The sequence below is a fragment of the Cryptomeria japonica genome, chromosome 1, assembly GCF_030272615.1.
Source record: "Cryptomeria japonica chromosome 1, Sugi_1.0, whole genome shotgun sequence".
NCBI lineage: Eukaryota > Viridiplantae > Streptophyta > Pinopsida > Cupressales > Cupressaceae > Cryptomeria > Cryptomeria japonica.
In genome coordinates, this window is record NC_081405.1 from 455,031,814 (window position 1) to 455,050,021 (window position 18,208).

At 36.4% G+C, this 18,208-nt stretch overlaps 1 protein-coding gene across 1 annotated transcript; it reads left to right on the forward strand.

Moving 5' to 3' along the window:
• Positions 1-16,846: 16,846 nt before the first annotated feature.
• On the forward strand, positions 16,847-17,521 carry LOC131065846 (uncharacterized). The gene has a single exon (XM_058000491.2). The coding sequence runs from the start codon at positions 16,847-16,849 to the stop codon at positions 17,519-17,521; it is 675 nt and encodes a 224-aa protein (XP_057856474.2).
• Positions 17,522-18,208: the final 687 nt, after the last annotated feature.

Here is an 18,208-nt window from a genome sequence, read left to right on the forward strand (position 1 = left end):
GACTATGTTCACTTTGATGTTTTTGGTCTTGTGGATGTTCCTTCTTTGTCTAAGTCAAGGTATTATGTATCATTTGTTGATGATTACTCAAGAAGGGCATTTGTTTATTTTTTGAAAAGTAAATTAGAAGTGTTCAGTCAATGTAAAGAGTTTAAAAATCTTGTTGAAAATCAGACCGGGAGAAGAATAAAATGTTTAAGAACAGACAATGGTGGTAAGTATTGCAATGCAAATTTTGATAAATATTGTGTAGACCATGGAATTAAGAGGCATAAGACTATGCCTTATACTCCTCAACAAAATGGAGTTGTTGAAAGGTTGAATTGGTCTTTGATAGAGAAAGCAAGGAGAATGTTAAGTAGTGCTGGTCTAGAGCAATAATTCTGGGCTAAGACGGTTGCTACAATGTGTTACTTGTTGAATCATTCTCCTACTTCAGCATTGGTAGACAAGACACCTATGGAAGTTGTAGTGTCCCTCTTAGATTTACATTTTGATTCATGATTCGATAGACTTATCTAGACTTATGATGATATTTTGATGATGATTATGGCTTTATTCCTATGCAGTAGACATTTGTGATGCTATATGGACATATGATATATTGATGACTTTTGATGATCTATGTGATGGGTGACATGTTATGATTACTCGCTGCATGATATTTATTGATGGCTTATATGTATTCGAGATTCTTATGAGATTTATATGATTTCATGATATATGATGCCTTATCACTCATTGCGAGCATGATAAGGTGTTGTGATTCTCTTTCACTTGCCTGCTACTATGATTTTGTATATATATATGCTTTGTTTAGTTTATCAGTGGATATAGGATTGTAGGTACCAGACATCGACTCCACCTGGTCTCACAGGTCTGAGTGTGTCCTAATCCCAATGGCAGTTGTTGGAGATGACTTGGTTTTCCCTCACCAACTCATTGTCTATTATGTTCACCTTGTCAGTCTTGTCGGGTATAAGTGTTGTCCAGTCTTGAGTCGGTATCTCGTTCTATCTTTTTGCAGTTGGTTATGTGTGCGTATGATTTATTATGGATTGGATTAATTATCCTATGGTTGGATAATGTTTGTTTAATTAACAAATCAATGTTTATTAAATTAATCAATTAATGTTGTGTATTAAAGTTATAATTAATTAATTAATAGATATTTGATTTATTATTATTGAATTTATTTATATTTGATTTATTAATTAATTGTTTTTGTTTGAATTTAATTGATTGTTATTTTGTAATCTATCGGTTATAAAACTGATTTTGTTATTAATAATAAAATAATAACAATAATCATTATTGTTATTTTCTTACACTCCTAAAATAATAACAATATCATTATTATTGCTTTTACTATGTAGGGAAATGTAAAAATAAAATAGAATTGTTTTTACCTATCCTCTTATTTGATTGGGTGAAATTGAAATTGTTGGTAGGAAATATATTAAATATTCTACTTTGGAACTATACAAGGTAGGTAGGTAGGTAGGAAATATTGTTTTATAAATTTATTTGATTAATGGTCGAGAGTTTTTGTTGGAGATATTTTTATTTGGCTTCTTGTAGCTATTTGGGGATTACCAATGGGAACTATTTTGGATTTTGGATTCATATTTTTTATTTGGATGAAGATTTTAGAGTGGTGTTGGATTCAACATTTCTTCCTCTTCGATTCGACTCTTTTGGAGTGTGATTTGGAGGTCGGTGGATTTTTAATTTTTACATTCTTATTTACAGTGAATGCTTCCTTCCCATGAAAATGTGTTTTTTGTGTCTGCAACTCAAAGATTGTTTGGGGATTAGTTTATTTTGGTTTGATAAGGGAATGGTTAGATTTGTAAGGAAATATTGATTCTCTTTTGTGAATCATTATTGTGAATCTTCTCTGTGAAATTATTCTGAGTATGTTTTCCAGAAATGTTATACTGTTAAAATGTAAAATAGATTCCGTACATTTGAATGTTATTGTTCCTGTATGTTTCAGGAGAGTTTCATGGTGGTTTTTAATACCTGTTTGTGTAAGTTCTCTTGTGAACTCCTTGTTGAGATAGGAGTTGTTTCTCTTAGGTTTGAATGTTCCAGTTGTATTGTAAGAGCTCCTAAAGCTCACAGAGAGTATCCATGTCATGTTCAGACATTTGTAACTTGTTTGGAATGTCTTGGAAATGTTTTGGTTTAGGCCAAAAATGCAGAGATTGGGCTTCCTCCTTTGCTCTTTAAATAAAAATTGCAGTTTTAGCCAAAATGCTTACCCACTGAGTTGCAAACTCTTTCCTCAGAGTTAAATTTAATGCATAATCCATGTGTACACCCCTTCTAATGCTTATCCAACCTCCTAGTCATGCCCTTGGGATCATTTTTGCCTTCTGAGTCAATTTGGGCAACTAGTTTACCCTTAGGATCCCTCAAATTTGTGATTTTGCATACTTTACCAGAAACACCACCAAACCAACCAAAAACACCACCATACTAACTAGAAATTCCACCCTATCTACCAGGAATGCTACTATACATACCAGAAATGTCATTGTTCAAACCCAGAGAGCTGACAAATTGACCAGGAGAGCTAACCTATAGACTGAGAGAGCTAACCTATGGACCCAGAACATTGAAAAATGGACTATAAATGCTATGCAATGAACCATAAACGCCATGCTAGGTACTATAAATGCTACCTAACAAACCAGGAATGCCACTGTGCATACCAAGAGAGCTAAACTGGTCCAGAATGCCCATAAAGGTCAATTTTGGTGTTGTAAAGCCCTACTTTGGATTGTGTGATGTTTCCAGAGGCATGTGAAGTCTGTGTTGAGTAATTTTGATTGGTTCATGATGTTATATGAAATTTCATGATGTATTTTATGCTTCGGTATGTGGGATTATGCCCTACCATTGAGGAGTTTCCTTATGCAAAAGTTTGCTCTAGCAAGAGGTTCTTGCCTTGTTGTTTGAGGATTGTTTCTATAAGTCCAGAGGGATATTTTGTACCTCATTGTTAAAGATTTACAGTAGTTTATGATGTTCTTATGTTTCATGTTCTTGCTTTGGTACTATGCCTGTGAGGTATTTGTGAAGGCCTTATGCTTGTAATGGTTCATATGTATGCTTTATGTGTAGTATGTGCTCAGTGATGTTATAAGGTCTTGAAGACCTCTTTGTGAGTATTATTTTGTCATGCCCAAACTTTTGGGCATGAACGGGATAAAAAAAAAATTTTAAATCACAACTTAAAACATTAAATTTGCTAACATGTAATGCACTAGCAAGTTTGTCTTAACTATGTGTGGGTTAACCCTAACCACTAACTCAAATAAGTGATATTAATTTAAATCAAATGCTGAACACTAAAAAAAAATATTCATTATCTCATCGTTTTAAATCAATAAATTAATTGGCATAGATAAAATTAATCTCCAATAACCATTAATTGTATTTTTATTTTTTTTGGAACTAATTAAATTAGTCCCAGCTCTTAGTTTATAAATGTCTATATTTTATTTTAACAATAATTAAAATAAGATTAAACTAAATCGACTAAAGGGTCAATTAAATTCATAATGAAAATATGTTCTATAAAGTTTAATCTCATCAAATACCTATATTTAGGTGGACCTATAATATTTCAACTTATTATAAAATTTCTAAAAGATTAAACTTCATAAGCATTTTAATCATCTTATATAAATTTACCCATATGTTTATTATAAACATATATAGATTAAAAACACTTAATAAAATATTTAATCTAAAACTTGCCCTATCCCTTCATATTTTAAACTCTACACACACACACACACACACACACACACACACACACACATATATATATGTTTCCACATTGTTATAAATTATCCATGCAAACCCTAACTAAAAATATATGTATTATTAAAAATGCCCTACAATTTAATATCTCCTCTTTCTTTTATACTACCCTAACCCTACCCGGGTTAGGGTTTAATTTCTATCTTTTGTGCAGGGCGGTGTCTCACGCAGGGCCAAATGGCATAAGGCAGAGGCATGTGAAGGAACGACGGAGGCCATGGGGGGCTCCCCGTAGGGGTGGCAACTGTCGAGCCTGTGGGTCGCGGCCCACAAAGGCGGCCTAGGCCGCCGCTGTGGGACATGGCCCACAGCCCGACAGTGTCGTCACTGTGGGATGCCACCCACAGTGGGGGCCGAAGCCTCCCACTATGTGTGGTGGCCCATAGTGGCAGCTGCGGTCGCCACTGCGTTAAAGGGGGGTCAAGCCCTTCCCAAGGGTTTTCAAATGTATTTTTTTTTTTTTTTTAATTTGTTTGTAATTTTTTTTTTTATAAAACAAAATATAATTATATATATATATATATATATATATATATATATATATATATATTGGATACTAATTAGATTTAGGGCTAAATTTTCTTTTAAGCAATTGTATATTATATTATTTTTTTCTTTCAAACAACATAGGACAAATTATTAAAAACCCTCAGATTTAAATCAATGTATATATTTCTTTTTTATTTTAAATGCCATGCAACTAAAAATAAAATCAGATAGTTTACTTAATCCTTAGATTTATTTTCTACAAATAATTAGAATTGACAGGAGTAAATAAGTTTAAACAACAACTATATAAATCTAGAAATTATTAAAATAAACCTTAAAGATAGACATGATATTTTTTTTTGATTTATTTTCTGCGAATAAATAAAATGACAGTTTTCAATAAAATTAAACAACAATTATAGAAATATGAAATTATTTAAATCAAATAGTCCCTTTAACTCTAAATTTTATTTTCTGCAAATAAGCATATGACAGAATTTAATAATTCTAAACAACAACTTTATTCATCTAGATTCATTAGAATTTAACCTTAGAGGTATGCAATAAGGAAATAGACTAAACATTTATTTTCAGAATTAACATGCAAAATAAATTTTTATTTTCAAAACTGACATGCATACTACAATATAACTTCAGTAACTATAGGGAACTTAATCCAAGATAAACATATATATATTTTTTTGCAACAAAATAATACTTAACAAAAATAATGCATTTCTTAAGAGTACATTTAAAATACATTATAGCCATCAATACAAATGGAATCTCTTATTTCTATTAAATGAGGACCTTTAGTTAAAATAAATACATTTTCTTTTCAAAGTATCTACAACATATAGTTTTCCATTCACACTGCTGCAACTTTAAAATATAAACTATTCTATTTCTGACTCTTTTTCTACAACACATAAGTCCAGCAACTTCTACTTGTCTTTTTCCTTTCTTCCAACAATTTTGCAAATAAATCATAGGCTATGACCATGGAGTGCTCACCTCCCAGCCTAGGCTAACTAGTAGCCACCCCCGAGCTTGAAGAACCAAGCCCTAGACAGGTTACACACATGCAAACACAACAAGCAGGGGAAAACAATCACAAACATATTCCCAACCAAGGCTACACTGCACCACACAATGTGATGATTTTAAATGGGTGGTAGTGGACCAAATACCTTGAGGAGACTGCAAGTATGGTAAAACACAAAGCCACCTCATGGAAAACAAAGATATATCATAAGTATAATAACCCCCACATCCTTATGCCCCCCAAGGCATTCATGCCTTATTTCCCTCCTTATGACCCCCAAATGCATAAACAAGCCATGCAGCAAGGGTCACATAGAAGTCCCTTGAGATCACTCTCATAACGAGAACCTCTCACTCGAGGGTTGTCAAACTTCTACCACCTACAAGACCATCCTCTCTCCCAAGAGTAGGAGGTCTTGGTTACTCCCAAAACACAGAATGCATACGAGAAATAAAAGACATAACACATAATAATTTTCACAAAAGAAAAATGCAAGAACTAGCCTTTTCTTACAAGCAAATATTTTCAACATAACGTGCAACATGAAAACAATACAAAGAGAATTTAAACCAACCTTCAAACTGCCCAAAGGTATGCTAGTTTAGTTGAGGATGAGCAGCCCAATTCCACAATTTCTTGCTTCTCTACGCTTAGCGAAATTCCTATACCAAATCTTTTCCTTTCAAAATTCCATTGTCTCCAAAAATGGAGAGTGGGTGATTACCCACAAAATCTCTCATTCTTGCCTAAGAAGACCTCAGTGAGAGTTCTCACAGGTTTCTAAAATTGAAAAAGGAAAAAGTCCTAAAAAATCAAAAGGGATCTCTCATCAAAAAGGAAAGTTAACTAACCTAGATGATGCCTTCTAAATTCAATTTTTGCACATCTTAGAAAAATCACTTTTTAGGGTGACTAAACAGCCACATGGGAGCTGTCACATGCCTAAAATTACTCCTAACCCTTAGGTATACCTTATGGGCTTTAGGAAACACCTTTAAACTACCCCTAGGAGTCCATTTAACCCCTTTTAAACCCATCTAAAGTTAACTTTCGGTTCAAACCTAAGTTGACCACCCCAAAGGTTCTCTACCCAAGGAAAATATAGAACCACATTAAATTATTTGAAAAAGCTATGGTTAAAACAACTCCCTCCAAGAGACAATTCAAAAATCAAGACATAATCAACACATGTGTCAAGTGACACAATAAAAAATAGTTTTACAAAATTACACCTAAAATTTTGTCTCTTGTTGGATTTACACAATTTAATAAATTCAATTTAACACACATGCCACATTCACTTTCACAAATAAAATATGATACAAACGGGGTGTTGTCTCTCCAAACAGACAAACCCTAGTTTTACGAACATACATAGGTCTAGATTTGGTTCTCCATAATGTATCCATGGTCACATGGATAATTTTCCTGCGCATCTCAATTACACATTAGTAATTTCAAATAACCTCATATAATATAAAACACATGAATAAGAATACACATCAAACACTCTGCATACAATATACATTTAAACAAATCAATATATCTTACATCCAAATAATCCACATAAGCAATTATCATAATCCCCATAATTAATCCATACGTAAAACATGCATCCTATTTCTATCATCATAGTAAAGTCCTGCAAATCCAATAATGACATATATCATCTCAAAGTAATCCTATTCTAGAATCATGCATAGAAATGAAGCATCAATATATATCAATGTTATCCAAATCATGAAATCATATAAGTTCCAAATTTATAATGTATAAAAATAAAGCAACCATAATAGTCTCAACATCAAAAAAACTAAAATGCTAGGATGAGTCGGGGTAGGTCCTCACACCCTCCCCCTCTAGGCATGAACTTCCTCCTGGAGTTCATCAAAAAGATGAGGGTACGGTGATCTCATACGTGTTGCGTCCTCCCATGAAGTCGTAACCTCATCATAGCAATCCCACTGGACCCTAACTTGGTCCATCTCTCGACCTCAAAGGGCCAGCGTCCGGCGTGCCAAAATGTGAATGGGCTCCAAAGCTAGCTATTTGTCCGACTCCACCTGCAAGGCATCCCAATCTAAACTATGAGACTCATCATAGATATACTTCCTCAAAACTGATACATGAAACACATCATGGATGCGTGACAGGCTAGGTGGCAATGCTAAATGGTAGGAAACTAGTCCTATCCTCTCAAGAATCTCAAATGGTCCTACAAAGCGAGGTGCGAGCTTAGAACCCTTTCTATAATGGATTGGACTCTTATGCGGCTGCACTCTCAAGAAGACCCTATCTCCAACCAAGTAGCTATGATCTATCCTCTTCGCATCTGCATACTTCTTCTATCTATCCTGTGCCTCTCTAAGATGTTGCCTAATCAAATCCACCTGCTGCTCCATATCCCGAACTATCTCAGGACCAATAGAAATTATGTCCTCTATGCGGTTCCAACTCAATGGTGCCCTACAAGGCCTGTCGTATAATGCCTGATAGGGTGGCATTCCCAATGAAGTGTGATGCCCATTGTTATAGGAAAAATCTACTAAGGGAAGGTACTCTTCCCATCTGGTCTAATGATCCATGACGTACATGCGAAGCATATCCTCTAACCCCTAGTTAACCCTCTCTATCTGACCATCTATTTCTGGATGATAGGCTGTACTGAAATTGAGATTGGTGCCCATAACTGCCTGTAATGCCTTCCAAAAGGAAGAAGTGAAGAGGGAATCCCTGTTAGAAATAATCTTGCGTGGAATGCCATGAAGTCTGATAATGTCTCGCAAGAACACCTGTGCTACCGATGGTGTTGTGAAGGTAGTCTGAACTGGTGAAAAGTGGGCCACTTTGGTCAACTTGTCAACTATCACCAAGATGGCATCATGGTGACGAGATGACATAGGGAGACCAATGATCAAATCCATAGATATAGTATCCCACTTCCACTCTGGTATAGCATGAGACTGAAGCAACCCACCTGGATGGCAGTGCTCTGCCTTGACTCTCTGACACTCGAGGCATCGGGCTACTAACTCAGCAATGAGCTGCCACATTCCTGGCCAATGATATAATTGTCTCAAGTCAGCATGCATCTTCTTAACTCTAGGATGTGCTGCATAAGAAGCTCTATGAGCCTCCGTGATAATGAACTCTCGCAATCCCCCAGAAGGAGGTACATAGATGCGCCCTCTATGGCGTAATAGTCCATCGGACTCCAAGGAATAACCCACATATTTCCCTTCTAGAGTATCCTGAGATCATATTACCTAACAAACCTCTAAATACCATCCATCCTCTGGCAACTGCTGTAGTATATGATCTCTCAAATTCGTGCCCATAGATATGGTGTATACCTTGTGACGTCTCCTACTCAAAGCATCTGCAACTACGTTTTCTTTCCCTTTGATGTAGTGAACGTCAAAATCATACTCGCACAAGAACTCCATCCATCTCCTCTAACGTGCATTAAGGTTCGACTGAGTGAATATGTACTGAAGGCTCTGATGGTCCGAATGAAGCTCAAAATGATGACCCAAAAGGAAGTGTCTCCACCTCACAAGTGCATGCACTACTACTGCAAGCTCAAGGTCATGAGTAGGGTCGTTAAGCTCATGATTATTAAGTTTCCTAGACTCAAAAGCTATAGCCCTACCATCCTGCATAAGGACTGCTCCTAATCCCTCTAGGGAAGCATCTATGCAAACCATGAAGTCAGCTGAGGAATCTGATACTACAAGGATAGGTGCACTAGTAAGTGCCTTTTTGAGTTCCTAAAAGGCCCTCTCATACTTCTCTGTCCACTCAAATTTCTTCCCTTTATGCTGAAGAGAAGTAATAGGATGTGCGACTCTAGAGAATCCCTCAACAAAGCGTCAGTAATAACCTACTAAGCCCATGAATCTCCTGACCTCTGCCACACTGGTTGGCACTGACCAATCCATAATAACTTTGATCTTGGATGGGTCTACGAAGATCCCATCATCGAAAATAACGTGCCCAAGGTACTTGACCTCTGATCGAAAGAAAGCACACTTTGACAAACTGCCAAACAACTGATTGTCCCTCAAACACTGCAAAACCTGCCTCAGGTGTTCCTCATGCTCCTTCTCATTCCGAGAATATATCAATATGTCATCAAGGAACACAATCATGAAACGGTCAAGAAATGTGCAGAATACCCCATTCATGAGGCTCATAAAAATAGCTGGAGCAATCGTAAAACTGAATGGAACCACGGTGAACTCATAGTGGCCATATCTAGTGTGAAATGCGATCTTGTGGATATCACTTTCCACTATTCTCAACTGATGGTATCCTGACTTCAGATCAATTTTGGAAAATACTTTGGCACCCTGAAGTTGGTCGAATAAATAATCAATCCTGGGCAAGGGATATCGGTTCTTGATGGTTACTTTGTTCAACTGATGATAATCCATGCATAACCGAAGAGATCCATCCTTCTTCTTCACGAAGATGACTGGTGCACCCCAAGGGGATACACTAGGATGAATGTGACCCTTTTCTAGGAGTTCCTCAAGCTGCATCTTGAGCTCATTAAGCTCATTTGTGGTCATCCTATAACGTGCTCTTGAAACTGGCTCAACTCTTGGTACAAGGTCTATATGAAAGTCAATCTCTCTACGGGGCAGCATTCCAGGTAGCTCTGAAGGAAACACGTCTGAATATCCCTTAAGGATAGGATGGTCGTCAATCAATGTTTCCTTTTCGTCCTCTTCCCCTCTATCACTGATAGTGATGGCAAATAGCTGACATCCCTTTTGCATGCTTTGCTTAAGCTGCATTGCAGAAATCATACAAAGAGACATGGGTCTCTAAATCCCTGTGATTACTATGGGTGAACCGTGATCATCCTCACACTCGATTTCTTTCCGGTGGCAATCCATCTTGGCTCTGTGGGAATAAAGCCAATCCATGCCAAGTACGATGCCATATGATCCAAGTGGTGTAACTCTAAGGTCTACTAGAGTGGTGGTATTGCCAATCTGAAGCTGACATGCCCTAACCTCTAATTCCACTGACACTCTAGCCCCTGAAGCTAACTTCACTTCCCAACTGACACCTTGTCTAGTTTCCACTAGCCCGCAATGCTCCACAACCAATGGAGATATAAAGGAGTCAGTAGCTCCTGAATCAAATAATATAGATACACTGTTACCTCTGATCATACCTGCAGCCTCAATGACTGTGGCCTAGTGCTCTGCCTGGCAGTTGTCAACCACTGCGAAGACCCTATGGGACCTGCCCATATCTCCAACTATAGGCTCTGATGCTACCATCCTCTGATTCCCTACCATCTGACCCTGAGGACACTCTCTTGCCATATGCTCCATCATCAACCATTCTAAAACTTCAATTTTTTTCTTCAAGTTCAAGATTCTTGCTTGTTGAGTCTTTGGATCACCTTCATATGTATAACATAACTTGTTCTAGATTTCCTTAGCTTCTATCATTCCTTTAACTTTTCCAAATACTTTATCACTGAGAAAAATAATAAGAATTGTTCTAGCTTTTTTATTTGTCTCCTAAGCCTTGATCTAATCTGGAGTTGATGGTCCATTCGGAGGTCGTTGATAGCCAGTCCAGATAATCTCTTAGATTTCATTCTGCAATGCTTCCAAATAAGATTTCATTATTTCCTTCCAATAATTAAAGTTTGTTCCATCAAACATCAAAGCTTTAACATGAAGTTCCTATGCCATTTCTAGTTCTACCTCAAGCAGTTAATCTTTCCAAAGAGGAACCTCACTCTGATATTAATTATCGAACACCCAACGAGACTGAGAGAGTGGGGTGAATCAATTTGGAACTTCAAAAACAATTATTACTCAACTTATTTAATATCATTACTTTAATCATCAACACATCAAGCAAAAACACATAAACACACGAACACTAGATTTACGTAGAAAACCCAAACAAGAAAAAACCACAATGAGAATCTAACTCACAATATGAATAACAATGTTTATAACATTTTAGACTTCCATCCAAGGAGCACCAACACTTGAAGGACTTGTAGAACTAAGGCACATTGCCTTAGGCAAGATACAAAAGGACTTGTACTGTTGAAGAACACTTCTTTAGGACAAGGTACAAACTATTTCCAAAGGACTCACTATCAATTAGCAATGAATGAAATAATTGAGCTAAAATTAAGAAGGGTTCTCATGATCATGAAATTGTCCTTGAACACTAATCAAGTGACCAATAACATGGCAAACATCTTTGATTATCTCTACTGTCACAACACACAGTCTTACAAAGTATATCAGCTTCAAAGCTCTTCTCAAACTAACTTTTGTATCACCACAAACTCAAATTTTTCTTCCAAATCATTCACATACACTTATCACACAATTTACTTCTCATCCATACTCAATTCATCCATCCGTACATCTTATATATGAGATACAACATTAAAATCTTAATCAAAGGTCAGCAAAATAGAATAAGCAATATTACACAAAATAAGCCACCCGGACCTAAAATACTTAGATTGGCCCACTCTTAGAGAAAGAGGGAACCAAAGCATATCATAAAATAACATCTCATGAATGATCTGATAATCCACAGACACTAACATATGTTCCAAAGAATGTTACAAATCATAACATGTAAATATAATCAACCAATTAGCCACATAACCACTTCCACTGCAAAATACTTCATGTGGATCTCCACAAAACAACATGAGACCCAAATAAAAATCTCAACACATCTTCTAACATATATCCAAACCAAAAGCTAATGATCCACTAAACCATAATGCAATTAACAACATATCCGGAGGGCATCAAAATCATTCCAGAGCACCCTGAATACAAGATGACACAACCAACACCAAAAGAGTATCCAGACCAACATCCATCTAGATAACCAAGGTCTGAAAAAAGCATATCCAGACCAATATCCATCCAGATAACCAGATTTGACCTCAATGACAACCATACAAGCTCATGTTAACAAAAATCTCCAACAGGTTGTCGTTGCACCAAGAGATCAACCTATTAATGCCTGATACAATTCATAGATTTAATGAATCCATGGGAGGAGATTAAGCCATGTCACAAACCCAAGCACTGCACTGAACAACACAAGGAGACCAAGGGTGCACACCTTGCAACCATTTCTTCATTTATTCTCTTTAATTCTCACTGAGTATTGAGCTCGTTATGTGTTTAGTGCTTCAATGGTTCTTTTTGCCCATGCAATGTGAATATGGATTTGTTTGAACATAACATTTATATTAAAAAAAAAGACAAATCGTCACCTTTAGGATTTTATTTCCCTATTTCATGATTTTTTTCATTTGTACTATGTATTTCTCTATTTAGGATACAAACTCATCTAAGTGTTTGGTGCTTGAATGAATTTGTACTCATGATTCTTAAATCTAATGCGATACAAGAAAAAATATACCAAAACAATGCTCTATGAATGATATGAAGGCAAGAAACAAAAAAAATACTCAATTGTCAAACAATGATAAAACAATATCACAAAAGAATAAAATTGATTTACTAACAGAAAATATGCAAAAAAATGTGGTGTTGTTTTAATGGTTGTGTTATTTTTTTGCAACTTGAAAGGAAACTCACTGGCATTATAATGGGAGTAGGTTTTATTTCCATGTGCATTGGAGTGTCCACTCCTTAAGTTTGGATTTTTCTTGGATATCTAAGCCAAATGATTGGACCTACATAAGAAATACTAAAATCCATGTTTCACACAAAACACATAAATATCAATTATGCTCTTCATCAAGTTTATTTATTTTAAAACAAGATTATATTAAAGTATAAATATGATGTCAAGCTATGTCTTATCTTTCTAACCGTGTGATTTATAAAAATCTAAACACATTTTTTTATCTTTAATTACTGTAAATAGTTTATTTATATTATTTAATTTTTAATTAGCTTATCCATGTTAGAAAAAGGGACATTCTCACCTTCTATGCTTCATACTATACATTTTTTTTTCTCAAAAGTAGGAGGAAGCACACTTAGTGCTATGTTTTTTTAATAATATATCCATGTCAAAAATTATTTAAAATAATAATCATTGAAAAAATTAAAATATCAAATCACATATAAATTAATCTTTAAAGGTATTTAGTGGATGAATTTGTTTTGAATATCAATACTAATTAGGGCTTATGAAAATGATAGATTTCATACATATGGTCATACTATTTACAAAATGTTTAATAGAACTCAAAAAAATGGAGTATGCATTACATTTTAGTGATAACAGCAGGACAATTTGTGCAGAAGATTAGATTATAAATGGCAGTATTGTTTTTTTTATCATATCATATTTTGAGTGTAGTCATCCTATATTAATCATTGGAGTTTTACTTTTGTTGATTTCAACAACAAAAAATATGATTTCAAATTAATAAATAAGTGGTCACTTAATACCCCTTTTGACCCATTTCCTTGCACTTACCCCATCGAAAAATTAGTTGGATATAAATTCAACTCATGCTCTAGTGATTGGTGGTGAATGAGTACCTCATCATAATAATAATATTTCTATTTTATGTTTTTTATGCGTAGATGGAATGTTATGTGAACTAATTGGTTTTTTTCCTTACAAAGGTCAATTAACAAGGCTTTCATCTTACAACTTGTTCTTACAGTCATGGAACATATTCATTTCTTGTTGAGAAATAATTTATTGCATCCTTCCAATTAAAATAAAATCATCAGAGCAGCAAGATGGTGAGCGAAGGTGGCAAATTCGGCAGAGGCAGCGGCAGCGACAGGCTTCAAACCGGCGAACAGATTGTTGGGGCTCCGATCCATGGCAAGGGAGGTCAGGGGAAGATCAGGTCTTGGAGTGATGAAGTTGACAAAGCTTTTCCAGTCAAAGCAATATGGAACCTTACAATCGGCAAGCAACCAGCTATCAAATCAACAGCATGGAAAGATCAAACCCCAGGTTGACCATGGAAGGTGGATGCACCTAATCCTGTGATGAGGGGTAGTAGGGATCCTGGACAACAGAGGAAATTAGATGCTAGTCACCCCTACACAAATAGTAATCTCAGGCCAATAAACTCGCAGGCATGGAAGAAAAATGGCTTTTCATGGAGCAATGATGGTTGGTTTCGAAATGCAACACTTCCTTCTTCTGATTTGACGTGCAATTGGAAGTCAATTTTAAAACCTAATCCCTCTGTATCGAAGACATGAAAATTTAACATCCCTAATTGTCATAGGCAAGGCTTTAAACCTCCTCCGGGTAACGTCCCTAATAAATTTTGGAATGGGTGGTTTAGGCAAGACAGAACCTCGCGCGCTAATTGTGCAGAGGCCTGGTGGTCCACTACTCCGGCCAGAAACCAGTGATCTAATCTAGATCGAGTTGGGAAATATGAACCCTGGCGAAGATACAAACCATCATCTCATCCAGCCATCCACAAACCGGTAAGGAAAACATCGAGACCCACTGTTATTTTGGATGATAATAAGATCAATTTGGCTAGGTCAAATCTTCAAGATTTATGTTTCTTTACCAAATAGGGTGGAGGCAAATGGTTAAGGGGAAATTTTGAGAAATGGTGTAGATCGCAATGGAGGGACAACATTAACTTTAATGTCCTTCCGAATGATTATTATTTGATTGAGTTTATGAAAAATGAGGACATGTTTAATGCTAAAAATAAAGGTTCTTATACTTTGGACGAGATTGGGGTGCATATCATTGATTGGAAACCAAATTTTAATCCCCGGTTCCATACCCTGCCAGAAAACACAGTCTGGTTAAGGTTATATAACTACCCATCGAACTATTGGCACATTGAGATCATTAAAGATATATGAAAAGAGCTTGGCACTTTTCTTTCTGTGGATGATATTCTGGAGGATAGTGTGTGGGGTAGCTTTATCATGATATGCATTAATATCGGCCAGATCTCCAAAATCCCAAAAGAAGTCAAAATTATTGGGGTCAGAGAGGTATGGATTCAAAGGATTGACAGGGAAGATCAGTTACACCTTTGCCCCAAATGCTTCTCAAGGGAGCACATAGGTCTTGAATGTGAAGTTTTGGCCTCTATCCTTAAAAGTTATGCTTGTCCGCAAACTAAGTCAATTGACATGAAGTTAGTCAAGGAAAATACAGAAAAACGGGAAACAAATGATGTTGAACAATCCTCGATGGCCAGTATGAAGGAGGTGGAAAAGAATAATCCTGTTGTTTATTCTCCTCTTGATGTGTCTAGCCATCAACAGATCCATACTGCCAACAGTGAAAGTGCTCAAGCTCTACTAAATCTTTTGGAAGATGCTAAAACCCTTCAAAAGTATATTACAACAGAGTTTGCAGCTACTCTTTCCTCAATACCCAATAAGGCCGATGATTTTAGTGTGATGGAGGATGAGATTATTCCCCCTCTGCCAGTTGGTCCAACTGCCTTTGATGATCCAAGCAAGAAAGGCTTCACCATTGGCTTGGAAGAAGGATAAATTGTTTCCTCTGCCTCGGAATGGGAAGAAGATGTTCAACTGATTGCCAACCTTATAATGGATAATACTACAAAAGGGTTTGGAAAGTCTGAGTCACATATTAATGTACCAAATTTCCATCCAAAGAGTAAAAGGGGGCGCAAATCAAGGAAAACAATGCTGATAATAGTAGGTGCAGCTAATGGGAAATCCAAACTTAACTTGGGGAAGGGGAACCCCCTTCCGCAGGCTCCATGAGACTATTATCCTGGAACGTCAGGGGCCTTAATGCCCCTGACAAGTGGCATTTAATTAAGCGCTAGATTGATGAGACTAAGGGGGATATTTGGGTATTACAGGAGACTAAATGGAGTCAGTCTGAGATTGAAAAAAAAATGAAAGTATGGAAACAATGGAAAGGTCTATTGAGACAATCCGAGGGAGCCTCTAGTGGCATGGAATAATCTGGAATCCTTTGAATGCTCAAGTCACTCTCCTTGGCGAAGATAAATATTGGAAGCATTGTCTGGTCACTAGTTTAAGCAAAATTGAGAGTTTCAATCTCTTTAATGTCTACGGACCTTCTGTTGCTAATGAAAAACGAGAGCTTTGGGCACTCCTATCAAATAGATTCAAAAATATCACTATGGGCAGTTGTGTGTTTGCAGGTGACTTCAATGCTATCTTGGCAAGTAATGAAAAGAAGGGTAGTATTCAGAGGATTGGTATGGCTCAGAAAGATATCTAGGATTTTGTTGATAAGAATCAGTTATTGGATGTTGCCCTGAAGAATGGTACCTTTACATGGAAAAATAGGCATACCAGTTTCACTGAAATTGCAGAATGTCTTGACTGGTTTCTGGAGGTTGGTGATTGGCTAGCACAAAATCTTATTCTTGAATCATCTATTCTACCCCTTATAGGATCAGATCATTTCCCTATTTTCCTAAATGTGTCTCTGGGACATTCTGAAGGTGGCCATCCTTTCTGATTTGAGTCGATGTGGCTTAGAGTGTCATATCTACATGATTTGATAGCACCATTGTGGAATGAGCCGGTTCTTGGAAACAACTCGAGGTTGTTCAAGTTAAATAAGAAACTCAAGTATATTAAGATCAAAATCAAAGAGTGGAATTTGAGTCAGTTCCAAAACATCCATAAAGAGAAACTCAGGGTTACGGCAAAACTAGAGGTTCTATCCAGTTTTGTCATTAAGTCAGGCATGAATGATGTACTCTTCCAAAGGGAAAGCTCTCTTAAGTCTGAACTAAATGAAATTCTTCAGCATGAAGAAATTCACTGGAGACATAAATCCAGGGAACTTTGGCTCAAGGATGGAGATAGAAATACCAAGTTCTTCCACAGATCGGCTATTGCCAACTGTAGCAAGACCAGAATATCGGAGGTTGTAAAACCGGATGGTAGTATTGCTAGAGATTATGAGGATATTGCCCAGGAAGCAGTAAGACATTTTGAATCTTTGATCAATGGCAATTGTCAGAATGTTCAAGAAGAAAGAAACAGAATTATAGATGCAATCCCTCCTTTAATTACTGAAAGACACAATAAAAAGATCTTCAAAACTATTGACTTAGAAGAAGTCAAGAAAGTTACCTTCCAGTTGAATCCCGATAAGACTCCAGGCCCTGATGGTTTTCCTGTGGCCTTCTTTTAGCATTTTTGGGACATTATTGCCTAGGATTTTCACCTAGCGGTAGAAGAATCCAAGAAAAAAATGACTATGTTGAGAGCCATCAATCATACCTTTCTAGCTTTAGTACTGAAAAAGAAGAACCCTCAGCAAATGGGTGATTTTAGACCAATTTCTTTATGAAACTCGGTATACAAAATAGTAACAAAGATCATTGCTAACAGACTTAAACCTCTTCTAAAATATATTATTTCATATGAACAAAGTGGCTTTGCCCCTAGTCGCTCTATTGTTGAAGGCATCATCTCTACTCATGAAACCCTCCACACTGCGAGGAAAACTAAAGTTTCTTGTATGATATTAAAGCTGGATATCATGAAAGCCTATGATATTGTGGACAGGGAACTTCTTGTAGAAGTATTGAGGAAATTTGGCTTCTGTAATGAATGGATCACTTGGGTCAAGATTTGTCTATCAACCCCCAAATTCTCATTTTTGGTTAACGGTTCATCTCATGGTTTCTTCCCTTCAACAAAAGTTATTCACCAAGGGGATCCTATGTCACCATTTTTGTTTATAATTATGGCTGAAGCTTTAGGTCGAATGATTAAATCTCTTCACCATGATGGTCACTCGTTGGGTGTCAATGTGGCTACAGAAGTTGAACATTCAACCCACTTGCAATTTGTTGACGATACTATTCTTTTTGGA